Genomic DNA, 12036 nt, shown 5'->3' on the forward strand with positions numbered 1-12036 from the left:
CGGGGGGGAGGGTGGCAGTGGGTGCGTGTGTTAGCAGCGTTATCACAGCTCGTAGTCAAACTTGTACTCTTGTGTCAGGTAGACCCTACGGAAGATGAGCGCGGCCAGGGCCAGGGTGAGCAGCAGGATGAGCACCACGGAGCCCGTGTGGCTGCCGTCCTGAGGGGGGTGAGGGGCCACGGGGAAGGCAGGGAAGATGGGCCGGCTCGGGGGCTCCCTCTGGGCCTGGGCCTGGCCCAGCTGCTGGGCTCTGCGCTGGCGGGGGCTGAGGGAGCGGGCGCTGGCAGCAGGGGGGCCGGCCTGATCTTCACTGGCTGCTGGAGATGCCTCCGACTGTAGGGATGGGATCACACACACCGGATCAAAACACACACGCTCGCACCCCCAGTGTGACGTCGATGGCCTTCACAACTGTGTTTCTGCTCTCGCACCATTTCAAAGTGTGTCGAATTTAGGAGCTTTTCAGATTACCATATTAGCAAGACTCAGAAATAACTTTTCCTTTCAAACATTGCTTTCCAAGTTCGTGAAAAGAGTCAAATCAATTACGTCCATTAAACAACCTAAAAAAAACTAGTGCAGTACCTATAAAAAGCTCAAACTGGTGAAGGAGTAGATGTTTATTTTCAGAGTATTTCTTGGGATGATGAGCACTGTGGCAGCAGGCAGGTTATTGTACAGAATGACACGTTCCACTAAGTGAGGACCCGGCTGGAGGTCAAGCAGGGACATTGGGAAAGGAAACAATGATCCATCATCTGCTGTAAATAAGGACAGCAAAATAACAGTGCTGAAACTTTGTGTGTGATTGCTTGTGTGTTTGATGGCGCTATCTGGTAGCCCTGTCCTGTGACAGGCTGTCTGGTAGCCCTGTCCTGTGACAGGCTGTCTGGTAGCCCTGTCCTGTGACAGGCTGTCTGGTAGCCCTGTCCTGTGACAGGCTGTCTGGTAGCCCTGTCCTGTGAAAGGCTGTCTGGTAACCCTGTCCTGTGACAGGCTGTCTGGTAGCCCTGTCCTGTGAATGGCTGTCTGGTAGCCCTGTCCTGTGAATGGCTGTCTGGTAGCCCTGTCCTGTGAATGGCTGTCTGGTAGCCCTGTCCTGTCCTGTGACAGGCTGTCTGGTAGCCCTGTCCTGTGACAGGCTGCCTGGTAGCCCTGTCCTGAGCCCAATCCTCCAGATTGAAAGCCCTTCTAATGTTCCCCCCCGGTGCAGCGCGTGGTGGGAGGTACGGTCGGGGCCTGATACAGCCGTGTCATCGTGCGCTGCGATTACTTCTGATGCCATTAGGCGTGATTTCCTGTCGGCGGCGTGCTGCGGCAACACGGGACGAGCCAGCCGTTACATAAAGCACTATCAGAGATGAGGGATCATTTACAGGACAACTACAACGACAACAGAGCCATACTCTGCTCTTAATCCCTGACCCCCCTGTGAGGGGCACACAGACCCCCCACAGCTCAGCCTCATAGATCTCATAATGAACCTTTAATGGGGTTAGAATCGAATACCTCGGAATCAACGACTGAGATAACAGACCCCAGGACTTGCTGACGAGGGGGCGTAATCATGTCTAACCGTCCCATTCCTCTGGAAAGGAGGGAACATTACCAAGTTGTAGAAGATCCAGCTAATCTCTTCAGCGTGGATAATTTCCCCCGGTGGTTTTTCTTCCCACATTGGTGACAAACATAGCGGGCTGTGGGGGTTTGTGGGTGCTGGGCTGGCCGTGTCTCCTACCTGCTCACCCAGGCCCTCAGAGGGCCCCTGCACCCCCAGACCCAAGCTCTGACCCTGGGAGCTGGCGGAGGAATCGCTGGACGCTCCGGCGCTCTCGCTGGAGAGGCTGGACGAGCTGGACTCTGCCTGCAGTCACACACAGTTACACAAGCATGAATGCAAGTACACTTACACAGACACACAACTGATGTCAAATACAATGTACTCCAGTGTATTTGAGAATGCTGAGCAAGTCTTTAAATGTAAAAACCCAGCTTTTTTTACTACAACTACTAGATGTAGAATGGGGTTAAGACACAGAAACACATTTCCATACTGGCAGCTAAGGAGTTCTGGAAGAAAGAAAACCCACTTCACAAGAGACACACTTTACAATATTATGTTAGATTTTTATAGTGCCTTTCTGGAGCTCAAGGACACTTAGAATACACCATCTAGTAGACAATCCCTGTACCTTGAATTTGATCTGCTGGGCGAGTTCTTTGGCCTTGGCATGGGCAGGGCTGTGCGTGCTGTTAGGGGAGAGGGACAGCAGGGCCGTCCGAGTGGAGCACTCACAGGCCTCGCAGCAGAAGTCCAGGGATCTACCACAGGGTCAACAAAACACTCAGCGTGAGGGCCCGGACGAGCATGGGAGGCTCTGAGGCTGGGGGGTTTGAAAGGACGTGTTTGCTCCAGTGCACACGCATCTTCTGTTGCGCTTGCGAGGTAGAAGTCCCGGGATGGAGTTAGAAGTCCCGGGATGGAGTTAGAAGTCCCGGGATGGAGTACCAGTGAGGGGAAAGATGACTGAAAGAGGACTGAAAGAGGACTGAAAGAGGACTGAAAGAGGACTGACGAGCAGCGTGATTTCTCCCGTAACACCTGCACGTGTCTGCAGACGAACGTCAACCTTCATCACTCCTCGGTGAGTCAAACTCCCACCAGACGGTCACCCCCGCCCTGCAAGTCTCCTGCCAGTCCAGTCCTCACTCACTCACTCATCTACCACAGAACCCTCTGCTGCACGCCTTACTGGAGCATCACAACACCAGTTGAGCATCTGGACAAATCAATTTTCACAGGCATTTACTAAAAAAACACAACAATTTCCATGCATTCGATAGATTGATGTAAGAAGCTAGGTGTAGAGGAGCACGGTTTAGCACAGTGTATAAACCCAGCGTGTGTGTGGGGCTGTTTGAGACCAGATCATTTTACTCATAGCGTCCCATAAAGCCAAAAGATGGACTGGACATATTTGGCTGCATTAGGGAGCATTAAGGGAGTCGATGCTTTCCTCTCGTGTCACGCTGGCATGAGACCTCTTTTCCACCAGGGCAGTTTGAGTGCCAGTCCGGTGCCTAATCTCAAATCAGTTCTTTGCATTTTGACGGCAAAAGAACTAGCTCTGAACCCAGAAAACTGAGTCCAAAGCAGCACCATAACTCTGGTGGTCTAGGAATAAGAACCGCTTACGTCAGGGGCGGAGTTGTCATGAACAACAAACTGTCGTTTCAAACCGGCATTTAAAAAAAAGCAGCTGCACACTATGGACGTTAAAGTCAAAGTGGAGGAAACTAACTGTCTCCTTGCACTCTGGTCCTCGACAGGAGTTCAGAGCGAACCAGAGAGGAGACCAGGGAGTGCATCCAGGTTGGGGAGCCATGGATACCAGGTTGTGAAGAACAGGCTCAAATGACACAGAGCTCACTGAGACACGACATTAGCCTCTAGTTCTTCACAGGACATGTCAGCGTAGCGCTGAAGCTTAAGACAGTCAATCTCCACCCTGTATGGAGGCACCACGCTGAGAGCAACCCGGGCCGGCTGCTCATCACGGCTGCTGGGGGAGTCTGGAGCTCTGGAGGCTGGCTGGCGCTCCCCCTCGCTCCCTCTGAACAAACAACATCTAACACTTTGAAACTTCTGCAATGTGGTCTGTCGACTGAGTCTCCTCGCTCAGATTGAACCAGATGAAGACAAGTCGGATGATTAAGAATACTTTAGTGGTCGTGAGTCACATGCAAACTGAAAGCCCTAGGTTCCCCACCCGAACATCGACCAGGCCCCATCTGTTCAGGAGGCACAGGCTGGCAAGCCCTGATACCCAAAACACACAGATAGCAAAACCAAATCCATGACAATCCGACTGATCTCACAGTACAGCAGTTTTTTCCCCCTTCTTCCCCCGTTATTGAATTTTGACAGGCTGATAAAAAAATCCCTCTGCATTGTGGCTAAGCCTGTGTGTTATGTACCCGACTTTAGCATGACTACCGTGTGACATAACAGCAGCCAAGAAACTTCTTGTACAGTTTACTTTCATGAAGCCGCTGTGTTCATGTGCTGGGGGGAGTGAAGCTCCCATTGACTGACATCTCTCACAATTACCGGGGGCGCAACGACAGGAGATGAGAATCAAAGCGAAGTGCTGTCTCACCCACAGCCTCAGCCTTTGTGGAATAACAGTCTTTTCATCAGGGAGACGCCTGTGTGTATTTATAGACGGGCGGTATGTGGTTCTGTCACTTCTCATCTGCGTGTGATAATGAAACGGCCAGTCGCTAAAGACCCCATCCTCATGTGTTAATGGAGGAGTCAGTCATCTGGACTCTCATTTGTCTTCAACATGCTCACATCTTCGTTAGGTCCCTCGGTGGAAAGAGACTACAAAAGAGCAAGAATAAACTACAACAGGTCCCAACATGTGGAGTGCAAGCCCCCTCTTCCTGGGGGGGCGTTGAGGAAACTGTCAGATCACCCCCTGCTATTCCATGTAATGAGAACGCTCTTTGTAGAGGGCACTTTGTCCATGGTCCAGGTGTTAATTACATTACATGCTCGCACAAGCAATGTTTTCTGTTCGATTGTGTTCGATAACCCCCCGCCTCTCGGAACCAACTCTCTTAAGCTCAGCTAGAACGATCTAGGATGTCAAACTGGTTCATGGTGAAGGTATTACTTATATTAGGTGCATGCGTTTAATAATATGCAAGGTTACATTGACCCCCAAAAAACGAACGGCTAACAGAGATTGCACCTACTACTACACACACTTTATTGATTGTCAGTGCTCAAACATAAACATGGTGTGGAATGGGAGGGCTCTCGTCTGATCAATCTTACTTTTTGGCCAGGGCTCTTCTTTCTTCCGGGGTGTAATCAAGGGATCCTATCGCCCCCTCTCCTTTGGTCGGCATGAATCCGATTATAGCTATTAGTGCCGTTCTTACTGGAACAGAAACGGGGGGGGGGGAATGAGAAACAGGAAAAGAGGTCAAACTAAAATACAAGCTGTGCTGCCGCTGTGAATGAAGAGAGTGGGTTAAATCACAGGAAACACAGCACATTCTGTCAAGTTCAGCCCCCGGGTTATGTAAGCGGGAGTAATGCTTTGTTTTCCAGCGTAAGCCTGGATTTACAGCTTCGCTGAGGACACTGGCCAGCCACCCTCACATCCTTCAGCTGACATGAACACCTTCCTCACTGAGGACGAGGGCCAACGACAGGACCGGCCCACTTCACCTGGGCCCTCTGACCTCACAAATCTGGGCTTCACCTGGGCCCTCTGAGCTCACCGCTCTGGGCTTCACCTGGGCCCTCTGACCTCACCGCTGTGGGCTTCACCTGGGCCCTCTGACCTCACCGCTCTGGGCTTCACCTGGGCCCTCTGACCTCACCGCTCTGGGCTTCACCTGGGCCCTCTGACCTCACCGCTCTGGGCTTCACCTGGGCCCTCTGACCTCACCGCTCTGGGCTTCACCTGGGCCCTCTGAGCTCACCGCTCTGGGCTTCACCTGGGCCCTCTGACCTCACCGCTCTGGGCTTCACCTGGGCCCTCTGACCTCACTGCTCTGGGCTTCACCTGGGCCCTCTGACCTCACTGCTCTGGGCTTCATCTGGGCCCTCTGACGTCACCGCGCTGGGCTTCACCTGGGCCCTCTGACCTTACCGCTCTGGGCTTCACCTGGGCCCTCTGACCTTACCGCTCTGGGCTTCACCTGGGCCCTCTGACCTCACCACTCTGGGCTTCATTTGGGCCCTCTGACCTCACCACTCTGGGCTTCACCTGGGCCCTCTGACCTTACCGCTCTGGGCTTCACCTGGGCCCTCTGACCTCACCACTCTGGGCTTCACCTGGGCCCTCTGACCTCACCACTCTGGGCTTCATCTGGGACGTCTGAACTCACTAACTTGCAAGTCATTGATAAAGTAAAATATTAAAAATAAAACTCCTGGAAATGACAAGAGCACCAATCAAAGATGACAAGTGTACATGAAAAAAGTCAGAGGAAAAATAATTTGAGGCCAGGGTGAGGCCAGACTGAGGCCAGGAGGAGGCCAGACTGAGGCCAGGGTGAGGCCAGACTGAGGCCAGGGTGAGGCCAGGAGGAGGCCAGGGTGAGGCCAGGGTGAGGCCAGGGTGAGGCCAAGGTGAGGCCAGGAGGAGGCCAGGGTGAGGCCAGGGTGAGGCCAGGAGGAGGCCAGGGTGAGGCCAGGGTGAGGCCAGGGTGAGGCCAGGGTGAGGCCAGGGTGAGGCCAGGGTGTGGGAGGCTACATGAGACACCAGGGGGCCCAGCGGGGGAGATGACATATATGAGTCACAGCCTGCCTTCACAGCTCCATTACAACCCTTTGTTTGTCACCATGGGATCCCATTGTGTTATTAATTCCTCGCTTTAATAAGAGCTAAGCTTTTATTTGGTCAAAACAAAAGAGAAGAAATGGAGATAAATGCAATGCAGGGGATCTACAGACAATTCTCCCTTTGAATTTTCTACTGATTACATGTTCATGTTTTATGATTGAAAGTAACGTGGATGGATTAATGATGACTGAAAGCAGGCCAGGGGAGAAGGACAATCATGTTGGCAGTACAGAAGTATCCTGCCGACATGGAGCTTTGTCTGCCAACACAACACACACGCCCAGCTCAACTGTCAGGTACACATTCATCGAAAGGTCCGTGGTCATACACCATTTTGACTCCATTCCAGTAGTTGACTCATTGAAGTCGCTAAAACTGACTAGAGAACAGCATCTAGAACAACAAAAGCACCCAGAGAAAATAGCATCATGTATATATTCTTCATTTAAATGGAAATGGAAAAGTCGTACTCCCATGTTTGTTTTACTGTTTTACTGTTTGGGTTGTGCCAGTCAGTGAGCAGAGATGGGATGGTATGAGCACTAGCCCAGCAGCTGGAGGGACTGGAGGACTGGGGGACTGGGGGACTGGGGGGACTGGAGGACTGGGAGGACTGGGGGACTGGAGGACTGGAGGACTGGAGGACTGGGGGGACTGGAGGACTGGGAGGACTGGGGGGACTGGAGGACTGGGGGACTGGGAGGACTGGGAGGACTGGAGGACTGGGAGGACTGGAGGACTGGGAGGACTGGGGGGACTGGGGGGACTGGAGGACTGGGGGACTGGAGGACTGGAGGACTGGGAGGACTGGGGGGACTGGGGGGACTGGAGGACTGGAGGACTGGGGGACTGGAGGACTGGAGGACTGGGAGGACTGGGGGGACTGGGAGGACTGGAGGACTGGGGGACTGGGGGGACTGGAGGACTGGGAGGACTGGGGGGACTGGGGGGACTGGGAGGACTGGAGGACTGGGGGACTGGGGGGACTGGGGGACTGGGGGACTGGAGGACTGGGAGGACTGGGAGGACTGGGGGGACTGGGAGGACTGGAGGACTGGAGGACTGGGGGACTGGGAGGACTGGGGGACTGGGAGGACTGGGGGACTGGAGGACTGGGAGGACTGGGGGGACTGGGGGACTGGGGGACTGGAGGACTGGAGGACTGGAGGACTGGGGGACTGGGGGACTGGGGGACTGGGGGACTGGAGGACTGGGGGACTGGAGGACTGGAGGACTGGGGGACTGGAGGACTGGAGGACTGGGGGACTGGGGGACTGGGGGACTGGAGGACTGGGGGACTGGAGGACTGGGGGACTGGAGGACTGGAGGACTGGGGGACTGGAGGACTGGGGGACTGGAGGACTGGAGGACTGGGGGACTGGGGGACTGGGGGACTGGGGGACTGGAGGACTGGGGGACTGGGGGACTGGAGGACTGGGGGACTGGGGGACTGGAGGACTGGAGGACTGGAGGACTGGAGGACTGGGGGACTGGGGGACTGGGGGACTGGAGGACTGGAGGACTGGAGGACTGGGGGACTGGAGGACTGGGGGACTGGGGGACTGGAGGACTGGAGGACTGGGGGACTGGGGGACTGGAGGACTGGAGGACTGGGGGACTGGGGGACTGGAGGACTGGGAGGACTGGGAGGACTGGGGGGACTGGGAGGACTGGAGGACTGGGGGACTGGGGGGACTGGAGGACTGGGGGACTGGGAGGACTGGGGGACTGGGAGGACTGGGGGACTGGAGGACTGGGAGGACTGGGGGGACTGGGGGACTGGGGGACTGGAGGACTGGAGGACTGGGGGACTGGGGGACTGGGGGACTGGAGGACTGGGGGACTGGGGGACTGGGGGACTGGAGGACTGGGGGACTGGAGGACTGGAGGACTGGGGGACTGGGGGACTGGGGGACTGGAGGACTGGGGGACTGGAGGACTGGGGGACTGGAGGACTGGAGGACTGGGGGACTGGAGGACTGGGGGACTGGAGGACTGGAGGACTGGGGGACTGGGGGACTGGGGGACTGGAGGACTGGGGGACTGGAGGACTGGGGGACTGGGGGACTGGAGGACTGGAGGACTGGAGGACTGGAGGACTGGGGGACTGGGGGACTGGGGGACTGGAGGACTGGAGGACTGGGGGACTGGAGGACTGGGGGACTGGGGGACTGGAGGGACTGGAGGACTGGAGGACTGGAGGACTGGGGGACTGGAGGGACTGGAGGACTGGAGGACTGGAGGACTGGGGGACTGGAGGACTGGGGGACTGGGGGACTGGGGGACTGGAGGACTGGGGGACTGGAGGACTGGAGGACTGGGGGACTGGAGGACTGGGGGACTGGGGGACTGGAGGACTGGGAGGACTGGGGGACTGGGGGACTGGAGGACTGGGGGACTGGAGGGACTGGGAGGACTGGAGGACTGGAGGACTGGAGGACTGGGGGACTGGGGGACTGGGGGACTGGGGGACTGGGAGGACTGGGGGACTGGGGGACTGGGAGGACTGGGGGACTGGGGGACTGGGAGGACTGGAGGACTGGGGGACTGGAGGGACTGGAGGACTGGAGGACTGGAGGACTGGAGGACTGGGGGACTGGGGGACTGGGGGACTGGGGGACTGGAGGACTGGGGGACTGGAGGACTGGAGGACTGGGGGACTGGGGGACTGGGGGACTGGAGGACTGGAGGACTGGGGGACTGGAGGACTGGAGGACTGGGGGACTGGAGGACTGGAGGACTGGGGGACTGGGGGACTGGAGGACTGGGGGACTGGAGGACTGGGGGACTGGGGGACTGGGGGACTGGGGGACTGGAGGACTGGGAGGACTGGGGGACTGGGGGACTGGAGGACTGGGGGACTGGAGGGACTGGGAGGACTGGAGGACTGGGGGACTGGGGGACTGGGGGACTGGAGGACTGGGAGGACTGGGGGACTGGGAGGACTGGAGGACTGGAGGACTGGGGGACTGGAGGGACTGGAGGACTGGAGGACTGGAGGACTGGAGGACTGGGGGACTGGGGGACTGGGGGACTGGAGGACTGGGGGACTGGAGGACTGGAGGACTGGGGGACTGGAGGACTGGAGGACTGGGGGACTGGAGGACTGGAGGACTGGGGGACTGGGGGACTGGGGGACTGGGGGACTGGAGGACTGGGGGACTGGAGGACTGGAGGACTGGGGGACTGGAGGACTGGAGGACTGGGGGACTGGAGGACTGGAGGACTGGAGGACTGGGGGACTGGGGGACTGGGGGACTGGAGGACTGGGGGACTGGAGGACTGGGGGACTGGAGGACTGGGGGACTGGGGGACTGGGGGACTGGGGGACTGGGGGGAGAGGTTGGAGGACTGACAGGAGGGCGAGGGCTGGAGAGGTGGTGGTGGGGAGCAGGGGTGGGTGTGTGTCTGGCAGCAGACTGGGCCTGCAGGGGTGGGTGTGTGTCTGGCAGCAGACTGGGCCTGCAGGGGTGGGTGTGTGTCTGGCAGCAGACTGGGCCTGCAGGGGTGGGTGTGTGTCTGGCAGCAGACTGGGCCTGGCTACAGGGATACCTACTGCTCCAGGATGGTTGCCAGGTCTCCGGATGGTGCCCAGAAATACTCAGACAGATCTTCTTCCCCACCTCGAACCTCCCGTTGGGCTGAAAGACAAGCACATCCACAGTGAGGGGCAGGCGCCGCCTTAACAGGCCCAAATCAAGAGGACGGTCTTCAGAGTGAGACAGGGGAGGGAGGAGGCAGGGGAGATGTTAAGGAGAAGAAAGAGAGAGCCTTCAAAGGAGCTGGTCCAACCTGCCACAAGCTAACAGGGAGGGAGGAACAGCACCGGACGTATAAACAAAAAGAAACAAAACAAAAACATCTTCTGTGATCTACAAGCTTTTATCAGGCTATCATTGGTGCAGGTTTTCTAAGGCCAGAGCAAGGAATTCAAAATAAGGAACCTTTTCATTTGTTCACACAAAACCCAGAGAAATCCTCCCTGACGACGCAAAGGCAACAGTGTCTTTGTTCTGACACCAGTCACTCCGTGTGAGGCACCCTGAAGCAGGCGTCTTCCCACATCGCTTTGATCTTTTGATTAAATGCCTTTCAGCGTTACTGTGGAGCCCGTGACTGGAGGATGGGGGGGGGGGGGGGGAGAGAGAGAGGGGGTCTTACTGTGAGGAGGATGATACTGGGGGGCTTCATGGGGTACTCTGGGGGGAGGACGATCCTGCCATGGTAGACCCCCCCATCAAAGTCTGAGTCAGGGGGGCCACGGACTGAGAAGTGCCACTCAAACAGATTATCCTGACAGTGAGAGAGAGAGAGAGAGAGAGAGAGAGAGGTAGGGAGGGGGAGAGAGAGAGAGAGAGTGAGAGAGGTAGGGAGGGGGAGAGAGAGGTAGGGAGGGGGAGAGAGAGAGAGGTAGGGAGGGGGGAGAGAGAGAGAGGTAGGGAGGGGGAGAGAGAGGTAGGGAGGGGGAGAGAGAGGTAGGGAGGGGGAGAGAGAGGTAGGGAGGGGGAGAGAGAGAGAGGTATGGAGGGGGAGAGAGAGAGAGGTAGGGAGGGGGAGAGAGAGAGGTAGGGAGGGGGAGAGAGAGGTAGGGAGGGGGAGAGAGAGAAGGAGGGAGAGATAAGCACATCTTAACACATGCCTGTTCTGTGTGTGGGTAATGAGTCGTACAGGGACTGGTTGGAGTGAACATAAAGTGCATGTGTGTCAGTGTGTGTCTGCTCATTTCGGAGGAAATCATTTCCGATAACCAACGCTCGTCAACGACCATTATCTGTCAACCGACATGAAAAATGTAGCATGGACGAGTGTCTGTGACCCATAAAAATACCAATACAACAAATGTTTTTTTCTCCATAAGGAGTTCATCTTTATATAGCATCATAAACAACAGAACAAAAACAGATTAATAAAACGAAAACGCATTGAATCCGAGACGCTGGCTGTACCTACATGATTGGCGGCTATTAACAACACAGAAGTACAATAACAGTTATTTGGCTGCTGCTCAACAATGAAAACTGCCAAAGCAGCAGAAAGTTGCTAGATTTGTTGCTAGTCGCTAAATACGACTTTTTGTCGCTAGGAAAAGTGAAAGATGGCTACAGCCAGCGACACTGTCGTTAAATTGGCAACACTGTTTAACCGATAGAATTAACCGGTAAACATTCGTATTGTCGGTTAACTGTTACACGGTTAATTATGAGCATCCCTAGTGTATGAGTGTGTGTCTGAGCGAGCATGGTGTGTGTGTGTGTGTGTGTGCGGGGCTGCGAGGGTGTCTCACCTCCAGTGGCTGGGCGTGGTAGTGCTCTGTGGGTTCCCTCAGCTCTGCAGCCTCCTTCATCAGCCTCTTCACCGCTGTCACGCGGTAAACAAACAAACACGGTCATTAGCGCCACTTGGACAAGCAGCCGACAGCCACCCTGGCTCACTTATGACGACCTGGGGCTGGCAGGCCACATCCTCTCCTGTCTAACTACCCTGTCAGCGCACATATCCATCACACAGGGTTGAACTGCTCCTCTGAGAGACGCATGGGGACCTGAGAGACAGCTGAAGACCAGGCCAGGAACACCCACACACAGACATGACACTCCGGGCAGGAAAACAGGCCGCACATAGTTAGGGGAGTAGCTTGCAAGTTCTGCTCAAATTGTCTGTCATACAG

The 12036-nt window shown here is 56.2% G+C and overlaps 1 protein-coding gene and 1 long non-coding RNA gene across 4 annotated transcripts in view; both read right to left on the minus strand.

Moving 5' to 3' along the window:
• Positions 1–12036, minus strand: part of ube2j1 (ubiquitin-conjugating enzyme E2, J1) — a 24094-nt gene continuing 12058 nt past the window's right edge. For all 3 annotated transcript variants that reach the window (XM_062467374.1, XM_062467373.1, XM_062467372.1), the window contains exons 2-8: positions 11653–11726; positions 10530–10661; positions 9925–10009; positions 4847–4952; positions 2193–2322; positions 1739–1864; positions 1–333 (exon numbers count right to left, since the gene is read on the minus strand). In XM_062467374.1, coding sequence (XP_062323358.1) covers positions 43–333; positions 1739–1864; positions 2193–2322; positions 4847–4952; positions 9925–10009; positions 10530–10661; positions 11653–11712 — 930 coding nt within the window. In that variant the 5' untranslated portion in view covers positions 11713–11726 and the 3' untranslated portion in view covers positions 1–42. The remainder of the gene's footprint in view (positions 334–1738; positions 1865–2192; positions 2323–4846; positions 4953–9924; positions 10010–10529; positions 10662–11652; positions 11727–12036) is intronic.
• LOC134024741 (uncharacterized) lies at positions 4971–6841 on the minus strand. The gene is made up of 3 exons (XR_009930919.1): positions 5899–6841; positions 5450–5490; positions 4971–5245 (listed from the first exon to the last, which is right to left on the minus strand). It is a non-coding gene; the product is annotated as an uncharacterized LOC134024741 (long non-coding RNA).

Source organism: Osmerus eperlanus, chromosome 8, assembly GCF_963692335.1.
Source record: "Osmerus eperlanus chromosome 8, fOsmEpe2.1, whole genome shotgun sequence".
Taxonomy (NCBI): Eukaryota; Metazoa; Chordata; class Actinopteri; order Osmeriformes; family Osmeridae; genus Osmerus; species Osmerus eperlanus.